This window comes from Piliocolobus tephrosceles, chromosome 14 (genome assembly GCF_002776525.5).
Source record: "Piliocolobus tephrosceles isolate RC106 chromosome 14, ASM277652v3, whole genome shotgun sequence".
Taxonomy (NCBI): domain Eukaryota; kingdom Metazoa; phylum Chordata; class Mammalia; order Primates; family Cercopithecidae; genus Piliocolobus; species Piliocolobus tephrosceles.
In genome coordinates this window covers 91345745-91371061 of record NC_045447.1, presented here as the reverse complement: position 1 = coordinate 91371061, position 25317 = coordinate 91345745, and the positions used below count along the sequence as shown (strand labels likewise).

At 34.6% G+C, this 25317-nt stretch overlaps 1 protein-coding gene across 1 annotated transcript in view; it reads right to left on the bottom strand.

The window, feature by feature from the left end:
- Nucleotides 1-25317, bottom strand: part of VPS13A (vacuolar protein sorting 13 homolog A) — a 235165-nt gene that overhangs the window by 70227 nt on the left and 139621 nt on the right. The window contains exons 42-49 of the mRNA XM_026453057.1: nucleotides 24505-24665; nucleotides 15550-15653; nucleotides 10148-10430; nucleotides 7772-8167; nucleotides 7401-7505; nucleotides 7129-7275; nucleotides 3320-3448; nucleotides 2726-2859 (exon numbers count right to left, since the gene is read on the bottom strand). Coding sequence (XP_026308842.1) covers nucleotides 2726-2859; nucleotides 3320-3448; nucleotides 7129-7275; nucleotides 7401-7505; nucleotides 7772-8167; nucleotides 10148-10430; nucleotides 15550-15653; nucleotides 24505-24665 — 1459 coding nt within the window. The remainder of the gene's footprint in view (nucleotides 1-2725; nucleotides 2860-3319; nucleotides 3449-7128; nucleotides 7276-7400; nucleotides 7506-7771; nucleotides 8168-10147; nucleotides 10431-15549; nucleotides 15654-24504; nucleotides 24666-25317) is intronic.

The following is a 25317-nucleotide window of genomic DNA, read 5'->3' as shown; positions in this document are numbered from 1 at the left end:
AAACTTCACTTTGTATAGGGTAAGATTTAGGCCACAGAAAGACAAATGTTTAGAAAGGCAGCCTAGAAGTATATTTTTAAAGAAATGGGTAAAAAAAGAAGAAAGAGAGATATGATTATATTTCTTATTTTAGAAAATTCATTCTAGTAGAAAGTGGGAGATTTACTAGAGATAAGACTAGATATATAGAGATAGATCAAAAATTACTCAAATATAGCTGGGCATGGTGGCACATGCCCATAAACCCAGCTACTTGGGAGGCTGAGGCACGAAAATCAGTTGAGCCAGAAGGTGGAGGTTCCAGTGAGCCTGGATCACACCACTGCACTCCAGCCTGGGCAACAGACTGAGACAGTGTCTCAAAACAAAACAAAACAAAACAAAACACAAAAGTCTACTCAAATAAAACAAAACAAAACAATACACAAAAAATCTACTCAAATAGATAAGAAATGGAGGGTTACTGAACTAGGATAATGACAGCGGAGATTATATAAGAAGGGAATATTTATTTAAAAGTTGAAGTTTAACAAACAAATGGAAACACATCTCATGCTCATGGAGGGGTAGACTCAATATTGTGAAAATGACCATACTGCCATAAGCAATCTACAGATTCAATGCAATTCCCATCAAAATACCATCATCATTCTTCACAGAACTAGAAAAAAATCCTAAAATTCATATGGAACCATAAAAGGAGCCCTCATAGCCAAAGCAGTACTAAGCAAAAAGGTCAAACCTGGGGGCATCACATTATACGACTTCAAAGTATACTACAACGCCTATAGTCACCAAAACAGCATGGTACTGCTATAAAAACAGGCATGTAGACCAATGGAACAGAATAGAGACACCAGAAATAAAGTTAAATACTTAGAGCCAATTATCTTCAACAAAACAAACAAAAACACAAAGTAGGGAAAGGACACCCTATTATAGTGAAGGGACTAGATGTGAAGGGACCAGTCTGGTCAGGGCCTAAGATACAGTTGACCTAATAGTTTACAGACAAGGCTGGGTCTTCATTCTTGTTCTTTTAGCTCTTTTGTTTCCAGATTCTGTTGTCCAGTCTTCTTTCTGGTACCTTGACTATCTCCTACTCTGGGAGATCGTCAAGTGCTAGGATCATGGGCAAGCCACATGTAGAAGAATAAAATTGGATTCTCATCTCTCACCTTATACAAAAATCAACTCAAGATGGATCAAAGACTTAAACGTAGGACCTGAAACCATAAAAATTCCAGAAGATAATTTTGAAAAAACTCTTCTAGACATTGGCTTTGGCAAAGAGTTCATGACCAAGAACCCAAAAGCAAATGAAACAAAATAAAAAGAGATGGGACCTAATTAAACTAAAAACCTTCTGCACAGCAAAAAAAAATAATCAGCAGAGTAAAGAGACAACCCACAGAATGGGACAATATCTGCAAACTATGCATCTGACAAAGGACTAATATCCAGAATCTATAAGGATCTCAAACAAATCAGCAAGAAAAAAACACACACACACACACAATAATCCCATCAAAAAGTGGGCTAAGGTCATGAACAGACAATTCTCAAAAGAAGATACACAAATGGCCAGCAGACATATATAAAAAGCTCAGCATCACTAATTATGAGGGAAATGCAAATTAAAACCACAATGAGATACTACCTTACTCCTGCAAGAATGATCATAATTAAAAAAAAAAAAAATAGATGTGATATGGGTGTGGTGAAAAGGGAACACTTTCACACTGCTGGTGGGAAGGTAAACTAGCACAACCACTATGAAAAACAGGGTGGAGATTCCTTAAAGAACTAAAAGTAGAACTACCATTTGATCCAGCAATCCCAGTACTGGGTATCCACTCAAAAGAAAAGAAGTCATTATACTAAAAAGACACTTGCACACACATGGTTAGAAACAATTTATCATTTTTATAACGTGGATAATTAAGAAAACAGGCATTCCTCTTTCTTAACATCTTAAATAGATGAGAGAATGCTACCCAAAACGACTTTTAGGTACTTGCTAGTCCAGCCCTGTAGTCTTTACGCAATGTCTGTTTGATTTTAATCAATGATAAGAAGTTGTACAGTTGGCAGTGGAAGGAAAGTGTAAGTGCAATGATAAATATGTGCTTGTTGAAAAGTAACAGGTGAAAATAAAGAAAGAAAGCAAACAAACTAAATTCAAGACAACCTGGAACTACTAAGTAGAGGATCAGAAACTTGCATAAGCTGTAGTAGCACTAAGAAGATACGGTATCACAGCAAATTAAAATCAATGATGTTTAAGAGTAGTCCTAAACCATGAAGATTCAATTATAGCCTTTAAGGAAGCAGTCCCTTCCCCTAGACACCTCAACAAGAAGGTACCTACTGTTTGAAAAAAAAAAAAAATCTGAGATTTTACATATTTACCCTCTATTAAATAGACAAAATTCAGACTCACAACAAACTCTGACAGTCCTCATCAGAGTCAACAATGAACAAGCTTTTGCCACACTTGCTTCACCTCTTCCATTCTTCTTTCTTTGAAGCATTTCAAAATAAATTGTAGATATCAAGTCAGTTTTACCCCTACATACTTCAAATACATTTTTTAGTGGAACATCATTTTATATAGCTACAATGCTATTATCAGTGTTTATATTCTTAAGAAATGATCATAAAAACCATGCCTCATCATCTAGACTTACACCATCAAGAGTTACTGTATTTGTGATAATCTTACCTTTGATTGTATTGAACAAGTTCATTCTTTGTGTGATTTATTAAGAGGAATGTAGCTGCTCCATCATGATAATCTAAAAATGTAATAACTGTAGAATGCTCGGCCAAATTCACTTCTGCTATAATACCTCCAAGCTAGAAGAAAGAAAAAGAAAACATTTTTAATATAATCATTTTCCCAAGAATATTAACTAATAACATTTAAGAACAGACTACTCATAACTTGATAATTAATTTTTGGGATGATTGAGAAAACAATTCAGAATTTTGTATTGCATTTCTGGAAATCTATAATCTCAATCACTGTATTACAGACAGATGACATTCCAGATGTGGTATATTCTAGTATTCCAGGCATTCCAACTAACTTTTTATATAACAATTAAATTATCTTAGATCTCTGTTTCCTTTTACAAAAAGAAATGTTTGTTCATTTTTGGGGAAAGAGGAAAAATCAACAGAAGTAATTATTTGATACAAAAAATAAATAAAATACCAGTCAGTATATTTTAGCTTTTCTAATGACATATGCCAAACACACACACACACACACACACACACACACACACACACACACACAAACAAAACCACTTACCTCGTTATCCAGACGCAATAGAATACAATTTTCTTGCTTGTTAAAATATATCCTTTTGGGAGGATCTTCACTCCCTTCAACTTGAATAAGAAGTTTACTAGAAGCATCCTCAGGCCAAAAGGGGATACACTAAAATATACATTATATATGTTTATAAAAATAAACAGATTTCACCATAAATACATAAATCATCTTAATATTCCCATCAGAGTATACTTGAACTTTAAAAAAATCTCTTTTAACACTGCTGTAGTTATTGGGTTGCTTAAACAGCTGTAAACTTTCAACTTGAAGATGGGTTGTCACTTGTCAGCACTATGCACTCAAGAAGCAGTGGATAGCAAATTGAAGAGCTATGGTAAGTGAACTGCTGGCGAGAAAAGAGACTTTAATGTGGTCATGATCTTACAGAGAAGGGTTGAAAAATCAGCAAGAAACCTGAGCTGAGAACTGGGACACAGATCAGGTTTAAAACAAGTGTACATTCAGTTACTAAAAATCAAAATCAGGTATGAACATTGGAAATTAGGCAGAAGTCAAAGTACACAAAAATGGTAACTCAGAACATGTATTAAATCTAGCATCTGGTTGTCAAATAAGGGTAAAAAAGTAAAAGTAGTATTCAAAGTTCAGAGTAGGAAGGAAGTTCGGAATTTTATGAAATAACTTCAACATGAGTGATCTGGAAACCAAACTAAAAGAACAGGAGATAGTCAAGGTACCAGAAAGAAGACTGGACAAAAGAATCTAGAAACAGAGCTAAAAGAACAAGAACGAAGAACAGCCTTGTCTGTAAGCTATTAAGTCAACTCCTGACCAGACTGATCCTTTCATATATTTCAATGAGACTGCTCATGTGTGATACCTGATCATCATTACATGACTTGAGGACAATGTAGCAGAACCTGGTTGTTATAGTTAAGTATCTTAGCTTGTTAAAGACAGTTTTATTCAACCATAAAAAGGAATTAATGGAACAAGATATGAGACATGCTTAGGAATATAACCTGACTTTGTGCACAGCCAGGGCACTGCAGTCTTAAGGATTCAAGCAACCCTGTCCCAAAGCTTTTACCCATGTCTGCATTCCTAGCCCAGGCACTTCATTTGGAGGCTCTTTATGAGAGCTTTGCGGCAGAGGCCTTCCTTGGGAGCTCCTGCAGGACCTCTTTATCAGGGAGACAGGAAGAGCCTGAGCTGAGAACTGGGACACAGATGATCAGTTTAAAACAAGGGTATAGTCACTTCACAAAAAGTGAAGACACTTTTTGTTTACTCTCAGTGCTCATTCCTAGCTCCTCCCCTTTGTCCTACTCCATCCCCCAGGTCCATAAAAATGCCGGACACTGTTCAAGGTTTCACAGACAATGAGACAAGCCCCATGTCTTGTGCTGATCCACTTGACCCTTGTCCAATGCCATTCCAGAATAGGTGGTAATTGTGCTTTCTCTGATTTAGCCTCCTGCTTACACAGGTTGAGTATCCCCTGTTCGAGATGCTTGGTACCAGAAGTGTTTCAGATTCTGGACTTCTTTTGGATTTTGGAATATTTGCATACATATAATGAGATATCTTGGGGATGGTACCTAAGTCTAAACATAAAATTCATTTATGTTTCACATTCACCTTATACACATAGCCCAAAAGTAATTTTATACTATATTTGAATAATTTTGTGCATGAAACAAAGTTTGTACATATTGTACCATCAGAAAGAGAATGTGCCACTATCTTAACCACCCATGTTGACAATCTGTGGCTGTGTGGCATCACCATCATTCCTGACTCTCAATTTGTGTTACCAATAAACAATCATTTTCTTACACTTATTTACACATAAAGTACTTAACAGTTAAAAAAAATGACAGTTAAGAAAGTGAAAAAAATAAAGTGTTAGATGTAGAATTTTTCACTTGTGGCATCATGTTGGCACTTGAAAAGTTCTAGATTTTGGAATATTTCGAATTTTGGAGCATTTTTGATTTCATATTTTCAGATTAAGGATGCTCAATCTTTACTATCACAGTAAGCGATTAAAGGTTTGACTGTTACTTTCATTGTGGCTTGTCTTAATCAGCTACTCCAACACCTGGCAGCTCAGCTCTCTCCTCCTCGGCTGAGCTCTTGACAATTGCTAACTTTCTCATTTCCTCGAAGTCATTGTTCAAATGTGACTCCAATGAGTCACCTTACGTAAAATTAGAGACCACCCCTGGCTCTCGAACTCTTAATATCCCTTATCCTACATTAGACTTTCCCACATTAGACTTGTCACTTTGAAACATACTATATACTAATCGATTATGGGATTATTAATGTTTCCCCCTTATACCCACTGAAATGTAAACTACACAAAGATGGGAACTTGTGCCTTTAAATAGTATATTGCAAGTCACATAAAAATATTTTGTTGAAAGAATGAATAGACTTGAAAAAAGGTGAAATTTCTGGGAATAAGAACTAGAATTATTCAAATACTCAGTTGAAGACTTACATAGTAGTTCTGACACAGCAAAAGTAAAAAAAAATTGAAAGATGTATATATAGAACTTACCCAGAATGAAGCAAAGAGAGTTGGAAAATATAAAAGAGCTATTAAGAGACATGGAGGATAGAGTATGAACGTCCAACATGTCTGATTTAAAGGCTTAGATGGGAAAAATGGAAGAACGGAGGAGAGGCAATATTTAAAGAGACAGTAGTAGCAAATTTTACAGAAAGCATGAAATACTTTAATCCACAGATCTAGTAGTAAAGCACCTCAAGCAGGGTAAATAAAAGGAAACCACATATAGACATATAGCAGCATGACCGCAGAGCATCAAAGACAAAGAGAAGAAAGACTGTGAAGGTAGCCAGAGAGATCGATCGACCGATCTATCTATCTATCTATCTATCTATCTATCTATCTATCTATCTATCTTCTCCTCTTCTCTTCTCTCTCTCTTTCTTTTGCTATCTATCTATCTATCTGTCTGTCTATTTTCTCCTCTTCTCTTCTCTCTCTTTCTTTTGCAATTGCAAGATTTAATAGAATGAAAACAGAGCTCCCATAAAATGGGAGGGGACCCAAAGGGGGTTGCCGTTGCCCCATGGAACGCCTGGGTTTCATATCCCGATCACTGTCCCTCTCACTGTGCTCTAGCCAGAGAGATTTTTCTAGAGACACCGATGGTATTTACCTTCAAAACCAGCCCTAAAGGAAATGCTAAAGAATACACTTCAAGAATAATCCCAACAAGGATGGTTTTATATGCAAAAAGGAATAATGAATAGAAACAGCAAACACTTCTCTAATCCTAACTTTTAGAATAAAAGTTCTTCAAAAATAAAATATTCCATCAACCTCTGTCAGTCATTCAGAAAACTCTTATTCAAAGGTTTAATGATGGCACAGAATCAACATTTCTTCTAAGTTACTACTCTCCTCAAATAACTAGAGAAGAGTCTGGCTTAACCTACTCTCTGAAGGCATTCCTAATAGCTTCCTAGAGAGAATAAATAATTTCCGTCTCTTTGATACATTTATACCTTATCTAGTCTTTGGCTGCTGTATTTAACCAAAGTGGTTAGTAATTGTTAAACATCTACCTCCCTTAACAAGCTGGGCATTCCTAGTTATCTAATTATTAAAAATTGAACCTTGCCATCTATCTAGAGCCGGGCACAAATATTCAATGAAGATTCATGAAACTAAAACAAAACTGGAGTAAGGGGAGAATTAAAACATTACATGGTGACTTTAGGTATCTAACATTAAGGAGAAAATAGAATCCAAAGAGGTATATTTCTGAAATTCATCTACCCACCTGCTCCAAATCAAGAGAGAGCCATTTATCAGTTCCTTCTTCAGCCACTGATAAACGGTATTTGCTTTTGTTTTTAATCATATAAAAAGGGGTAAATGTCACAATTCTAGTAATGTTAAAACTGCTCAGGTCTATAGTGACACCAACCTAAGAAAAACAAAATTAACAGTTCAAAAACTGTTATGTATCATAACATCCTTATAAAATTTAATTAAGTAGTTAATAGAAACATTTAAAATAAAAGTTTCTTGATAAGCACAGAATGAACTCACTTGATAGTCCATTTTCAGGCCTTTACATTTAACAGCTCCATGACTACCAACAGTATCAATTGAAAACTGATCAGACAATTCACTATCAGTTACCATAAGTTGAACCTAGGAAAACATATTCCAAATACATCACAATTTAGGTACCTTTAAAAATTCCTGCTTAAACTGATAAAAATTAGTTTTTAGCATAAACAAAATATTGCACTGTTAATGCACTAAACCTTTATAATATTAAATTCTAATCTTTTTGGCCTCAAATATTTAACAAGTTATTTCTATCCAAGTTTCATAATATTTATTCCTCAGAATTTTAAAACTAAATAGCGACAAGCAGATAAAAACAAGGGAAAAACAGAATAAACAATGCATACCTTATTGTTATTAAAAAAGTGATTTGGCTGAAAAGAAAAGAGAACTGGCTTTTTATAATTAGGTGGATGCTTTCGATGAATTCCGTCTGCTTTGTACTGTAACATGCGACCAGTTTTGTTGACCATCCAGTAAGGACTATGAAATGCCACAACTGTCTGACCAGTATTATAAGTCATATGGACAGCAATATCTAAATCAGTCTTTTCCATTTCTGTAACACAGGTAAAATTGACAAAACTAATGTCTTGCTGATTAGGTTTTACGTGATATTCACTTGTCCAATTGTGATTGAGATAGTCAAGTAATTTTAAATGTAGCCTGGCTTTATCCAACTGTACAGTACAAATCTGGTCTGAATGTCCTTCATTTAGAGTAAAAACTGAATTTTCAATTCCCTGTAATAAAAAAAAAAATTTTAATGTTGCAGAATAATATGCCTCAAAATTCTATTTATTTACTCCAAATGCTGCACAAAATGCTTTTGAAGCACCTATCAGAACAAGTCAGAAGACTTACATTCAAGTTCTAACTTTGTCAAATGTGTAAACCTCTACACAGGATTTAATCTGAGATTTGAGCTACTGTATTTGTAAAATGGTCTAAATGACTTACTTCAAAGGACAAACTGTGAAGATTAGATTAAATAACATAATGGGAAACTCCCCTGGAAATTATAAACATAAAACACTACAATTGGTAAAACAACAACAAAAAGACAATCTTAACCACTAGTGATTTTTGTTTTGAAAACAACAAAACAATGTAAAATGTGGGCAAAAACTGATGGTAATCCAAAATAAGCAATCCCTACTACCTCCACAATCCCTCATCACCCATTTCCAATCACTGTTTATATTATTACATCATATGTATCTCTCCAAGCTGTTCATTTCCCTCGACCCACCCTTCTATTATCTTAGTTCATGTCACTATATGATTTCTCAGTTTAAGAGTCTCCTAACTGCTCTTTTCCCCTCTAGTCCCTTCCCCATACCATGGCTCAATTGTCACCATGGCTCAATTGTCTTTCTAAAGACTGATCATATCCTTTGGAAACTGGCAGACAGAATGTGATCACTAAAAGCATCCAATTAAAAGTTCTATGAGAATAGAAACATAAATTGACAGTACATCTAAATATCTCACCAGTTTTTCCAGCATCTCTATCTTGTTCTCTTCCTATTATTATAATATAGGAATCTCTTCATCTCATGATTTTAAATTAATTAAAGCAAAAGTAAGGAGTTCTTGATTTTTTACAAGTTAAATAATATTCCACAAAATAACAATGGTGGTGGTAGTGCTAGAGTGATAAATAAATGGCAACCCTTGTCTGTCAGGCACCGTACCAAATCCTTTACATATACAATCTGATTTGATTTCCCCCATGTCTTAACCAAGCAAATTTTATTATTATTCTCATTTTATAGACTACAACAAAAGACTTACAAAAGCAATAAAGCCTGCTTAAGAACATACAGCTAGCAAGTGCCAGAGTTAGGATGCAATTTCAAATCTGACAGCAAGGTACAAATTCTTAATCATTATGATAATTTGTTACTCAATATGGAAATGCACATTTAAAACCATAAATATGTAAACTTTTTCCTCCAAAAGAGACATGTATCAGAAGAGTGTAAACTGCTGGGTGTACTGGCTTGCGCCTGTAATTCCAGCACTTTGGGAGGCCAAAGCAGGAGGATCACTTGAGCCCAAGAGCTCAAGACAAGCCATAGTGAGTCCCTGTCTCTACAAAATTACAAATTAAAAAAAGTTATCCAGGCATGGCATGCATCTGTAGTCCCAGCTACTCAGGGGGCTGAGGAGGAAGGATCACGTGAGCCTAGAAGTTTGAGGCTACAGTGAGCTATGCACTCCAGTATGAGCAACAGAGAGAAACCTGTTTTTTTAAAAAGCAAACAAATGGTAATTCTAAAGGTAAAATAAAGTTATAATAGATGACAAGGAAGAACTACTTTCTTCCATCTGATAAGCCTCGCAAATGAAATATTCACATAAAACCTTAAGATGTACGGATTGCTATGTTATAACAACAGGAAGAAACCACACCATCTGTTAAAACAAAGAGTATGTAAGAAAAAAAGCAACTTTACCAAGTATACAATATTTTAAGAAAATCAGCACTAAAAGAATACAATATAATGTAGCTGGCTTTTTTTGCCACTGAAGTCTAGTCCTTAAATGTTATTTCAATAATAATTCTCATATTTGTTGCAAAAGAGTATCTGCATTACCTATTTTACTAGTATTCTAATTTTTATTAGATCTTTAAAATAGTTTTTATTGTTCTTAATCTTAAAAAACTGAAACTACAAAATCAAAAACAGGAAGGCACTAAAACAATTTGCTGATACCTGTATATAATAAGCAATTTTGTAAGGAAGAAGATTTCGGAGCAGGATAGGTGGCCACAAATGTATTATGTATGGTAAATCCCAACCATCTTCTGAATACACTGATAGAGACGTTAAATTATCTTTTTCTGGAACAATATTAATGAGAAATGATTGCTTAGAAGGGTTTTTAGATCTACATTTCTTCTTTAGAAGGGCACCATCATTTTTCACAATCTCTTCAAAGTCAATTCCTTCACACATTTGATAGTCCTCATCTTCTGGCTTCAGAAAAAGGAATGATCTGCATGAGATTAAATGATACAGTTTAAAATGCTTTAAAGGAAAACATATTAAACTATATAATTACAGCTTTAGAATAACAAACTTACCTCCTTGCATAATACTGTAATAAATATTTATATTTTCATATACTTTTTAGATATAAGTAAGATAGATAAATAGATATCACCTTAACTTTCTGGAAGCTAATCAAGTTGTTTGACTTTTAAGAGGAGAAACTTACTATCTTAAAAGTACACTTATAAGATAAATGGTTTCATATAAAAATACATAAATCGTATCAGTTATATATGCAAAGCAAACCACATAGAATCATCTGTGACTTGTACATATAACTGCAAGAATTTGGCTTTTCTGGATATGTGGGCCTAAAAGGAAATAAATGCCATGACTGAATTCATAAACTAAAAAAAATTACTATTGAAAAAATAATCACAAGCTTTCCAACATTAATCAAATGAAAGTTTTCAATCGATATTTAACTTTATTAAAATGTGGGCCATAGATGCAGAAGAGTGTTTTTGTTTTTGTTTTTTACAGCAGTATGATATTTTACTTTATTTTTTTTTCTGCTTTAGCGGTTTTTTAAAATTATACTTTAGGTTCTGGGATACATGTGCAGAACGTGCAGGTTTGTTACAGAGGCATACACATGCCACAGTGGTTTGCTGCACCCATCAACTGATCATCTACATTAAGTATTTCTCCTAATGCTATCCCTCCCCTTGCTCCCCAACTCCCAACAGGCCCCAGTGAGTGATGTTCTCCTCCCTGTGTCCAGGAGTTCTCATTGTTCAACTCCTACTTATGATTGAGAACATGCGGTGTTTGGTTTTTCTGTTCCTGTGTTAGTTTGCTGAGAATGATGGTTTCCAGCTTCACCCATGTCCCTGCAAAGGAAATGAACTCACTCTATTTTATGGCTGCATAATATTTCATGCTGTATACGTGCCACATTTTCTTTATTCAGTCTATCATTGATGGGCATTTGGGTTGGTTCCAAGTCTTTGCTACTGGGAACAGTACTGCAATAAATATATGTGTGTATCTGTCTTTATAGTAGAATGATTTATTGTAGTTCTTTGGTACATAGACAGTAATGGGATTGCTGGGTCAAATGGTATTTCTGGTTCTAGATCCTTGAGGAATCACCACACTGTCTTCCACAATGGATGAACTAATTTATACTCCCACCAACAGTGTAAAAGCATTCCTGTTTCTCCACATCCTCTCCAGCATCTGTTGTGTCCTGACTTTTTAATGATTACCATTCTAATTGGCATGAGATGGTATCTCATTGTTGTTTTGATTTGCATTTCTCTAATCACCAGTAATGATGAGCTTTTTTTCATACGTTTGTTGGCTGCATAAATGTCTTCTTTTGAGAAGTGTCTGTTCATATCCTTCACCCACTTTTTGATGGGGTTGTTTTTTCTTATAAATCTTTTTCAGTTCTTTGTAGATTCTGGATATTAGTCCTTTGTCAGATGGACAGACTGCAAAAATTTTCCCCCATTCTGTAGGTTGCCCGTTCACTCTGATGGTAGTTTCTTTTGCTGAGCAGAAGCTCTTTAGTTTAATTAGATCCCATTTGTCAATTTTGGCTTTTGTTGTCATTGCAGAAGAGTGGTTTTAAGAAAATGGTGACAAAATTATTGGTTGTCACATGGTTAATCTTTATATTTGAATATTACATTGTCTACATTTCAGCAATATTTTATATTTAATAATTTTTGAACCCACACTGTAGCCAAGAATAAACATTTCAGAAATATTTTTATATTTGTAAAAATTATTAGCTATAATTATGACACTGTCCTTTATAGATGAACAGTCAACACTATCTCCAATCCTGATTATTTTCCTAAGTTCTACTCCTAAAATGTTTAATATCTATGATGTATTTCTGTAATAATTTCTGATGGCACCTTAACCTTGTTAGACTGAACACTGAACCACTCTACCCACTTTTCTGCATGTCCTTTTTCAGTGACTTCCAGCTACTGGCACCCTGGACTTTGACACAATATTAGACTTCCTTCTTCCCTGACTGAAGCATATAAATTATTTGTCAAAAGAGTTAACAGATACAGCCTATTCTACTTCTACTTCCTTCTATAATTTTCATTCTATTTTCCACTCTTACCTTTAACACTTAAAGGTAAAACCTTATTTTTTTCCAAATTAAACTAATGGTAATACACTTACCCAGTTTATCAAAACATTTATTGGACCTATTATGTACCAACAAGGCAAAACTGAAAACAAACAAACAAGTAAGATCATAATCAGGTGGGAAATGTAATGTTAAAAGGTAACTACTGCCCTGTGATAGGTACCAAAACACACGTATAGAGTAGACTGAGGGCAGAGTGGTTGGCTCTTTCTAGACAGACTGCAAGGTGTTTGCAGAAGTGACAATTTTCCCAAAAAGGGTGTTCTGAAGAGAAGATCCGAGTAAGAGAAATATAAAAGGTCAAAGGAAAGTTCAAGGAATGAATGAAGAAAACAGGGAAGAAAGATATTCAATGACAGGAGGTTTTAAATGAGAAGATACAGTAGTGTGAATGGTCTTGAAACAGAACATCAAATGATCTGAGACAAGAAGAAAAAAATAGATCAAACTAATAGACAGAGATAAAATTTATAAAAATGGAGCAAGAAAATGAGAGCGCAACCATCTAACTGTGAACTTAAATTATCTTTCAAATTTTATCTTCCAACATGCACTCTACATTCCAATGAATTCCCAAGTATTCCTTATAACACTATGCTTTCATGCTTCCTTATCTTTGTTCATGCATGCCTTCCTCTTAGCCTTTTCCATCTAATCTCCATATTACTATATTACATATGTTACTGTACTTCATGTATCTTGCCCAGGAGTCAGTCATTAATCCCTTTTATCCCTTTTATGTTTTCCATAGTTTTTGGCAACTGTAACACTTCCTTTTTTTTTTTTTTTTTTGAGACGGAGTCTCGCTCTGTTGCCCAAGCTGGAGTGCAGCGGCCGGACCTCAGCTCACTGCAAGCTCTGCCTCCCGGGTTTACGCCATTCTCCTGCCTCAGCCTCCCGAGTGGCTGGGACTACAGGCGCCTGCCACCTCGCCCGGCTAGTTTGTTGTATTTTTTTAGTAGAGACGGGGTTTCACCGTGTTAGCCAGGATAGTCTCGATCTCCTGACCTCGTGATCCGCCCGTCTCAGCCTCCCAAAGTGCTAGGATTACAGGCTTGAGCCACCGTGCCCGGCTGGCAACTGTAACACTTTCTATAACTCTCCAAAACCCACTGTTTCCTACTTCATACATTTATGTAATATATCTATCTTTTGATGGCAATAGCCACATGCAATTCTTCTTGGTATTGAGTGTCTCATCCATAGAAAACCTTGATAAATGTTTGTTAAATGAATAAAAGAATCAGTATATTTAAATTCTATTTAAATATTTTAATAAAATATAAATTGTTTTCCTATATTTATCTGCATCTATACTTATCTGTACCATTAATCTAAGAATAGAAACAGAATAGAGAAAGAAAACTGTTAAGACCTCACATCTTAAATATACGTGCACCTACACTGAAGTACTAGAGTAAAAGAATACCTAGATCGTGAGTTCGAGACCAGCCTGACCAAAATGGAGAAATCCCATCTCTGCTAAAAATACAAAACTAGCTGCGCGTGGTGGTGTATGCCTGTAATCCCAGCTACTTAGGAGGCTGAGGCAGGAGAATCGCTTGAATCTGGGAGCTGAGATCCTGCCATTGCACTCCAGCCTGGGCAACAAGAGCGAAATTCCATCTCAAAAAAAAAAAAAAATGCCTAATGAAAAATCCAAGCTGGTTAGTCACTAATAGTTCTAGTTAAGATGAAGTACTCAATCAGTAACAATTCTGATTAAGATGAATTAATCACTACTAATTCTCATTAAGATGGACTAACTATCATGTAACAAATTAATATTCAGCCTTGGAAAAAAGTATAAAGGTACTGTTTTCTCTACTACGGAGAGAGACACAAAATATATCGCAGAAATGTATTAAAAAGTAGAGTATCATTAACTTTTATTATCCAAGAAGAAAATGAAAGTTCTTCACAGAAATTTTTAAATGTATCTTACATGCCATATTTAATCTAGTCCTGTAACCCACCCCAAATCATCTCTAGAGCAAGATCAGATATTGTAAATGACTATTTTGTTGTTCTCTCAACAACATAATTCTTTCCCTCAGCAAGTCCGAACTAAGCAATAAAACATTCATTAGATTTAGCAGGTCGATCTATGTGAAAATACGTGCCTAAAACTGCTAGATTGTCTTCAGAGCACTGAGGATCCCATTCTGAACTTCTGGACAAGGGAATAGGTAAGCACTGTTTGCAGTTCTGCCTCTATCCTTCTGTAGCATTGAGGTAAGTACCTATTTCTAGTGTGTATTCTAAAATGGTATTTAAACAAACTACAATGCTTAATTCTGAGGAAAGTTTTATTCTCCAATAGGGTTCAATTTCCATATAAGAGATTATTTTCAATTCCAGATTACATATCTTGACTAATACTTACTTGTTATGATATAAATCTATAAGACTAGCTCATATTTTGTTATAATTTTAATATTTTCTTAAAACATATCTTGTATCAAATTCAATTACTTCAAAAATTTAAAATTAATGTAGTACATACTTCTATTTACAACTCCATCCCTGAACAATGAACAAATATGAAAAGGATAAAATATTCTGTTTACTAAAGGAATGTCAAAAAAATTGTATTATAAAACCTTTGAGAAGTAAAATTACTTCATAATAGTATAATTCAGAAACCATCAGGCATCATCTATTAGACATTTTAAAAACTCTTAATCATATGACTCTGCTTATGATGCTTATATTGCAACAAAAATATAATTATATTTAAGAGAAAAGTATATATAATGTACTTGCTATAAGTTATTACAATAAATAAATAATACTTCTTTTTAAAGATCTAAGTGCACTGAAACCTACATAAGTTAGATGAGCTATTAGCAGGATGGATTTGATCAAAGTTATCCATGTGAAATCAGAAAGTAAAAAGTCTACAAGAGATCTCAGAGTAAACAAAACGATAAAGAAAAAATACCGGTAAGATCCTAATGGTATGTTGAATTCATTTTCAGGTGAGGCAGTTCCCAATAAGGTATCCCCTTCATAAACAGACAGTGGGACTGAAAAATGATTTCTTATCTGGGAAAGAAAAACAAATAATATTTAGTATCATTAATCTAAGAATCTACAGATGTGTAAAAAAAAAAAATGTCCATGTAAATATCTTAACAAAGGAACTATCAGGCAATATTCATCTTGCTTATGTAAATTAGAAAAGAAACAGACATATTATTTATCCTAAAACATACAAGAAAATTTTCTAGTTTTATATAAAAGGAATCTCAAAAACAGACTTTAAGCATCCTACAGGGCAATAAGATAATATCTTCTTCACTTTAGGATAGAGACTAATTTGTTTAGGGATATGTTTTTGTTTAGACAAAAATAGTAGAAAAAAATTGATAGAAAAAAATCAAAATTTTAAATATTTGTATGGTAAAAGTGACAATCTACAGGCTGGCAAATATCTGTAATATACTTGACAAAGGGTTTATAACCACTACATACTCAAAAATCCTAAAAATCATTAAGAAAGTTGCAATCAAGAGGAAAACAGGAACAGAATGTAAACAGGTGATTCACCGAATGGAAAAACTGACCAATAAACAGAGGAAAAGATACTTGACATTACTAGTAATCAAGAAAATACAAATTACATTCATAGAATATCTTTTAATACAAACAAACTGCAAAAATATCAGAAGTATAGTAATATCAACAGTTGAAAATGATGCCAACAGGAACTCATATACACTACTGGTAGAATGTAAATTGATAAAATAACTCTGAAGAATAATTCGACAAAAACTTAGTAAAAATGAAAATGTACTTTCTTCTTAGCAATTCTGCTCCTAGTTCCATACCTAGAGAAATGTTTACACATGTGTATTCATTTATTGTTTACTACATTCATTCAAGACACTGATGTTCACTACACCACTGATTTTATTATAAAAAAAAGAAAATGAAAACAATCTCAATAATAGAAAAATAAGAAAATTTTCTTCAAATTGATATAATCATGTAACATCATTAAAATAATGACCTATGTATCAGTATATGGTTACACTTCAAATATCTGAATGAAAACAGAACATAGCATAATAAGGTGAAACAGTGTAACATTTCTGTAAGGCACTAAAAACACAAGTATATATTTTCTGGACAGGAAGTAGTTTTTAAAATATGGCACTAGAAATATACACAACATATCACCAAATTGATATTACCTCAAGGAAGAAGGAAGGAGGGAATGTGGACTAAGGAGGGAAACCAAACAGCTGGCTTCAACTTCATGCATTTTTTTTAAATTTAAGAGAACCGTTTTTAAATGTCAATATTTTTAAAATTCCATGGTGTGGAGACATCTGTATTATAATAAACTTCAAAGTCCACTATCAAACCAATAACTAACATCCAGAGCATTCCACAACAGACATTAACTGTAAGTTTTCCAACATATTTTTTGATTATAAATATAATTCCAAATAAATTTCACATTCAACTTTTCACTGATGTAAATGGAGCCTATTAAAAAACATATGCTTCTACATGGTGCCTGTTTGGAATGTGAAGTTACTTACGAAAGTCTGATATTGCTTCCTTTGTTTTCCCTTTCAGATTTAGTGTGGAAAAAGTTGGTTGGAAACTGAGAATAAACTAGTAGTTGAAATTTCAAGGAAACTTCAAAGGTTTGGAAAACGGAATGAGCATAAGCTTGAAAAGTCTAAGGGAGCAGAGGAAAGGGAACATCCGTCTGTATAAAAGTGGGTGGGCACAGTGGCTCACACCTATTATAATTCCAGCACTTTGGGTGGCTGAGGCAGGAGGATCACTAGACCTCAGGAGTTCAAAACCAGTCTAGGCAATGTGGTGAGACCCTGTCTCTACAAAATATTGAAAAACTAGCCAGGTATGGTGGTGCACACATGTAGTCTGAGCTACTGGAGAGGCTGAGGTGAGAGGATTATTGAGCCTGGGAAGTCAAGGTTGCAGTGAGCATTCATCATGCCAGTACACTCCTGGGCGATTAAGACCCTGTCTCTCAAAAATTACAAAGATAAGAAAGAAACAAAAGCATGTTGCAGGTAAGCTATCCTGCTGGAACAATTCCTAAAGTTTATGATTACGCAACAGCAATATGATAGCAGAATGAACATAGATGCTAAAGTGAAACAAACCTGAGATAAATACTGGCAGTACTAATTACTAGCTGTGTAACTGTGGGCAAATTTTATTTTGAATAATACCGTTTCTCCTGACTATCAAAAGTAGTAAATTCATATATACGCATACCTTGTTTTATAATGTTTTGCTTTATTGTGCATTGCAGATATTTCATTTTTTACAAATTAAAGGTTTATGGCAACCCTGCATCAAGCAAGTCTATTGGTGCCATTTTTCTAACAGCATGTGCTCACATAGTGCCTCGGTGTCATATTCTGGTAACTCTCACGATATTTCAATCTTTTCGTTATGATTATATGTGTTATAATTAATAAATGTGTGCGTTCTGACTGCTCCACAAATTGGACATTCTCCTCCCTTTCTCCCTCTTCTTCAGACCTCCCTATTCTCTGAGACACAATAATATTGAAAATAGGACAATTAATAACCCTCCAAAGACGTCTTTCAAATGAAAAGAAGAGGCACATGTCTCTCACTTTTAAATCAAAAGCAAAAGCTAGAAATGATTAATGTTAAAGAGAAGTGCATGTCAAAACCAGAGATGGGCTAAAAGGTAGGCCTCTTGCATCAAACAGCCAAGTTGTGAATGCAAAGGGAAAGTTTTTGAAGAAAATTAAAAGTCCTAACCCAGTGAACACGCAAATGACAAGAAAGTGAAACAGCCTTATTGCTAACAGGAAGAATATTGTAGTGGTCTGGATATGACATGGTTTGGCTACGTCCCCCACCCAAATCTCATCTTGAATTGTAATCCCCATAATCCCCATGTGTCAAGGGAGGAATCAGGTGGAGGTAATTGGATCATGGGGACAGTTTCCCCATGCTGTTCTCATGATGGTGAACGAGTTCTCACGAGATCTGATGGTCTTATAAGTGTGTGGTAGTTCTTCCTGCGTTCACTTCTCTTTCCTGCTGCCTTGTGAAGAAGGTGCCTTGCTTCCCATTTGCCTTGCGCCATGATTATAAGCTTCCTGAGGTCTCCCCAGCCATGCTGCACTGAGTCAATTAAACCTCTTTCCTTTATAAATTACTAAGTCCTGGGCAGTTCTTTACAGCAGTATGAAAACAGCCTAATACAGGATAGAAGATCAAACCAGCTACAACATTCCCCTAAGAAAGGCCCTAACTCTCTTCAATTGTATGAAAGCTGAGAGACGTGAGGAAGTAGCAGAAAAAAAGTTGGAAGCAGAGGTTTGTTCATGAGGTTTAAGGGAGGAAATCACCTGCATCACATACAAGTGAAAAGTGAAGCGGCAAGTGGCTGCAGCAAGTTATCCAGAAGGTCCGGCTAAGATCACTGATGAAGATGGCTACACTAAACAACAGATTTCCAAACTAGACAAAACAGCCTTCTATTGGAAGAAGATGACATTTAGGACTCTCATAGCTAGAGAAGAGAAGTCAATGCTTAGCTTCAAAGCTTCGAAGGACAGTCTGAATCTCTTGTTAAGGGATAATGAAGCTAGTGAACTGAAGTTATGCCAATGTTCATTTACCATTATGAAAATCCTAGGGCCTTTAAGAATATGCTAACTCTACTCTGTGCTCTATACATGGAAAAACAGAGCCTGAATTTGAAAGTACATCTGTTTACAGCATGGTTTACCAAATTTTTAAAGCCCACTACTGAGACCTATTCTCAGGAAAAAAATCCTTTCAAAATGCTATTGCTCATTGGCCATGCACATTGTCACTCGAGTTCTGATGGAGATGTACAGGAGATTAATGTTGCTTTCATGCCTGCTAACACAACATCTATTCTGTAGCAAATGGATCAGGGAGTAATTTCAACTTCTTAATATTATATGTAATATTGTATATTTGACTTAAATAATATTAGTCTCATTATTTAAGAAATACATTTTTTAAGGCAACAGCTCCCATAGATAATGATTCCTCTGATGGATCCGGGCAAAGTAAATTGAAAATCTTCTGGAAAGGATTCATCATCCAGATGTCATTAATAACATTTGTGATTCATGAGAGGAGGTCAAAATAACAACATTACCAGCTGGTTCCAACCCTCATGGATGACTTTGAGGAATTCAGTCTTCAATGGAGCAAGTCACTGCAGATATGGTGGATATAGCAAGAGAACTAGAATTAGAATTGGGGCCTGAAGAGGTGACTGAATTGTTGCAACTTTCTTTAGAGAGAAAAGTATGAAGAGTATCTCATCCAGTGAGTAGCAAAAAAATGGTATCTCATCCAGTGAGTAGCAAAAAATGATCAGGCAAAAATGTATTATTCTGATTAATATATACATAATAATCAGAAAACCTCCAAATACTCATATTTATCTTTGGAATAGATAATAACAAATTGTTTAGTAAAACAATTTTCTCATAATCTTTCTATATCTTACCAAATTCTACTTTAAAAACATCATATGAAACAGGAGAACTAAGAATTTGATAAATGAATAATCTTAACTGTACTCTATTTTTAATTCTAGAAAAATTATTTGCTGTATACATTTGAAGCAATGAAATATGTCTATACAAAGTACCTGTAAGAAATTCAAAATTCACATTGAACTATGTAACTATGTGGGAAAATAATCAACAGTAATGACTGCGGCTGTTAGTCACCTTTTAAAATAGTTACCTAAATAAAAAGTGAAAGAGAAGGGATACCTGTTTTCAGTCATGCTAGAATAACAGGGACCAGATATAGCTTCCCACCCTAATCAACTAAAAAGCAGGAAAACAAACAACAAACATCAAACCACAGTTTCAGATAAGGCACAGTAGGCAGCACAAGGGAAAAACAAAAATGAAAAAAAATGAAAAAGCTACATTAGCTATGACTACCCAGCTTGCTGTCTGGAGAGTGAGTTTCTAGTCTGCTGTGTGAGAAGCAGGCAGCCAAGTTGAAGAGACAAGATCTGAAAATCTGGGGAAGCCAATGTGACTGAAATTCACAGCATATTGTACTGGAGGGGAGAGACCTGCATGGAGAGGCAAAAGCTGTACAGACGAATCCTGGAAAATTGAGTGTCCCCTCCACGTCAAAACTTCAGCTGAGTCATGACCAGGACATGTGTAGATTATCTACGGCTCAGTAAAGATCTGCCTAAAAGAAACAGGAAGAACAAAGTCTGGTTCTGATATATACAGTAGCTTTAGGTAACCAATAAAAAATTACCAGGTACATTAAAGGAATGAAAAAATTACCATAATGAAAAGAAACATCAATAAAATGATGTTTTATTTTATTGACACGTAATAGAATTGACATGTAATAGAATTGGTAGACAAGGACATTAAAACATTTATTAAAATTATATCCAATATCACTAAAAAGACAGAAGACTAAGTATGCTAAAAAGAGACACTGGAAAATAAAAAACCAAAAACATTCATAGTACTATTGAGAAAAATATATCAGATGGGGTCAACAGCAGATTGGCCACTGAAAAAGAAAAGAGAAACTGAAGACTTAACAAGAGAAACCATCAAAAAAGAAATGGGTAAAAAGCTGAAAGGAAAAACAAACAGAGCATTACTGAGCTCTGGGGCAAGTTCAAACACCCCAATATATACCTAACTGGAACCTAAAGGAGAGAAAAGAGGACGAAGACAGAAAAAGTTTTAGAAACAATGGCAACAAGTTTTCTAAAGTTGATCAAAACTATAAATCCATGATTTTAAGGTCAGTAAACCCCAAATACAAGGAACATGAAGAAAATTACACTAAGATTCATCATAACCAAACTGCTTAAAACCAATGATAAAGAAAAAAGAAATCTCAAAAGCAGCTAAAGAAAAGGTTGACACATTTTGTAGAAGAGCAAATACAGGAAAAAAAGCAGACTTCTGATCAGAAACAATGCAATACAGTAGACAGCAGAACAACATTGTTAAAGTATGGGGAAAAAACCCTGCCAATCTAGATCTCTAGGCCCAGTGAAAATATCTGTAACACAGATATGTGAAATAAAAACTGAAAGAATTCATCATCAGCAAATCCACGCTGTGAGCTTACTGAAAGAAAAAGTGATAATAAATATCAAATACAGTTTGTATTTTAAACCAATTTAAAACATAATTCATTAAAGAAAAATAGTAACTTGTATTATGGGGTTTTGGCTAACATACATAGACACAAAAATGTATGAACATAATTATACTAATGTGGGAGATGAGAAATGGAAGCATACTGGTCTAAAGTTGTGATTCTGTATGTGAAGCGGCAAAATACTACTTGAAGGTAGACTAATACAATATGTACGTAATAAAGCCCTAAAGTAACAACAACAACAACAACAACAACAACAAAGGCAAGGAAGTATAAAGAGATACAGCCAATAACCAACAAGGAAATAAAATGAATTCATAACAAAAATGCTCAATTAATAAAAAAAAAAGAGAAAGAGAAAACAAAAGGAAGATGGACGCAAAGAACAAATGAGACAAATAGAAAAAAAAATTAGCAAGTTTAAGCCCAACGACATCAACAACAACTTTTAAATATAAGTGGTTTAATTATCCTTGTTAAAAGGCACAGATTTTCCAATTAGGTTAAATTAAAAAAAAAAAAAACAAAAACAACACAAGGTCCAACTACATGGTGCCTACAGAAACCTCACGTTAAATACACTTTAACACACAGGTCCCCAGCCCTTCACCCATGGGCTGGTACCAGTCTGTGGCCTGTTAGGAAGTGGGCTGCACGGCAGGAAGTGAGCAGCAGGCTCGAGAGCATTACCACCTGAGCTCTGCCTCCTGTCAGATCAGCCACAGCATTAGATTCTCATAGGAGCGTGAACCCTATTGCGAACTGTGCATGCACAGGATCTAGGTTACATGCTCCTTATGAGAATTTAACTAATGCCTGATGATCTGAGGTTAAATCCAGTACTGTGAGTGCTTGCCTGATTTTTGTTTCTTATGGTGTTTTTTCTGTGTAGATAGTTGTTAACTTGGTGTCCCTGCAGGGGACAGGGACACACATGGGTGGAGCTTTCTATTCTTCAGAAAGGAATCCTGAGACCATATGCCCCAGCCCCCAACCTGTGGAAAAACTGTCTTCCATGAAACAGGCCCCTGGTGTCAAAAAGGTTGGGGACTGCTGCTTTAATGAGTTAAAAAGTTAAACAATGAGAGGCGGAGCAAGATGGGGGAACGGGTGTGATGGTGTGCACCTATAGTCCTAGCTGCTCGGGAGGCTGAGATAGGAGGATTGCTTAAACCCAGGAGAATGTGGCTCCAGTGAGCCATGATGGCACCACTGCACTCCAACCTTCGGCACAGAGCAAGACTCAAGAAAAGAAAGGAAGACAGAAAGACAGACATTAAAACTCTAGACCAATATCCCTCACGAATATAAACGCAAAATCCAACAATATACTAAAAGGTTAGTAAGACGTCATGATTATGTGAGATTAATCCTAGGAATGCAAGCTGATCTAACATTTAAAAAAATCAGTGAATGTAATTCATCATACTAACAATTGAAAAAATGTATCCTCCTCTCGCACAGAAAAGGCATCTGACACAATACAAAAATTGACTCTGATAAAAACTCAGTACACTAGGAATAGACAGGAATGTTTTCAATGTAAGAAAAGACATCTACAAAACTACAGCACAAATCATGTTTAATGGTGAAAGAATGGACAAGGCAAAAACATAAGACGTCACCACTTCTACTCGAATTGTATTCTAGCCAGTGTGATAGGCAATATAAATAAGATAAAATAAAACACATCCAGATTGGAAAGGAAAAAGTAAAAATGTCTTAATTTGCAACTATCGTAACTATCTAAATCTACTCAAATCTACTAGAATACGTGAGTCTAGTTAAGACTGCAAATAGAGGTTAATATAACCTGTATTTCTAAACACTACCAATGAGTAATCAGAATTTAAAACATTAAAAGACAAGCCAATTTTATCCAGATTTTTGATAAAATTGATAACCTGATTCTCAAGTTTAAAGAAAAATGAAAAGGAACTAGAATCCTCTGGAAAAAAATCCATATGGTGAAAAAAAAAACAAAACCTCAATTCTTAACCTCACACTGTATACCAAGGTTCACTCAAAATGGATATGTGGCATATCCATATAAAGATGACTACTGAGAAACAACATGTAACTGCATGTAACAACATGGATACACATACAAAATTCTTCTGAATGAAAGTCAAACTCCATCTGTACTGTATTCAACTTATGTAAAGTCCTAGGCCATATAACTAATGTACAATGAGGACAGATCAGTGGATGCCCGGGAATGGGAAAGTGGGGAAATAGAAAATTTTTCTAAGAAATAAATGTGTTCATTACCTTGACTGTGATGAAGGTTTCAAAGGTGGATTTTTGTGTCAAAAGTCATCAACTTTAAATATATGTAGTTTATTGTACATACCTCAACAAAGCTGTAAAATTTTTTTATTTCTCTAAGAATTATCTAATCAAATAGAAAGGATATAAATACATTACAAAGACCGAAAGCAAAACACTGATGAGTATTTTATTTATAAAAAATACACTAAGAAGATTTTACAAAATATTCCTATTAAAAAATTGTAAGAAGTATATCAAACAAATTCCTACCACTGGTCATATCTGAGTAGCGCAACTGCTGGTAGTGACTCTTCTTTTGATATCAGCTGTATTTCTGTTACAGTTTATATTCTTTCAGTAATAATTTGCTTTGGTGTTTTTCTCTTTTTTAAATTTTATTAGCACACAGATATGCATAACAGGACATCCCCAAAAATTGATCATTTCATACCTGCACTGGGGAGCGAATTGTGACCTTCTTACTTCCTTCCACTGTATCAATTTGACAAACAATAGATCTTTCAACTCCAGACTCTCTGTGTCTTACAGAGTACAGACGTCGTCCCACTTTTGTTAAAGGAATCTTATCAGCAGTAGAATGGTTAACAGGTGCTAAATTAAATAAGTATGTTTAAAAGTTTTTATTATAATTCATTAAATATTAATTTTACGTATGTTATATATTAGAAATTTCAGATGATTCTTAAACTTATAAATAATAGTCACTAAAGTCTTCAGATATAGTCCGTGAAAAGGATATTTTAAGAAGCCACCATATATTTCCACAGCGTTCATTAAAAAATCCCATTCAGGAGTTTAACCCAAGACAACAATAGCAAACCTTTCCAAAATGAGTAATGAGAGCAAGTACTATAAAATACAAGAATACTGATCTCTGGCTTGCTGTAAGAATAACCAGAGCATAATAGCTTTTGGTAGACACTGGTAAATATCAAGGTGGCTACAATTTTTGTTTTTAATTTTTCCAACAACTTGTGTCACTTTTCCTTTATATCTTGGACTTGATTATACAAAATTTTATATATATTTACCTAAAATACATGTTGTATCGGGGATGAAATTACTTACTTGCATAAATTCCATTTACCATCCCATTCATAAAAATGCAAAAGAGGTAAAATTTATGAGAACATTAATTAGAACATTATGACAATATCTGAAACACCTGTTACATGTTATTTTCTAACTAGAAACACAAGCTATTTTAGTAGCCTACCCTCCCATGTCTAATTAATCTTCTAAA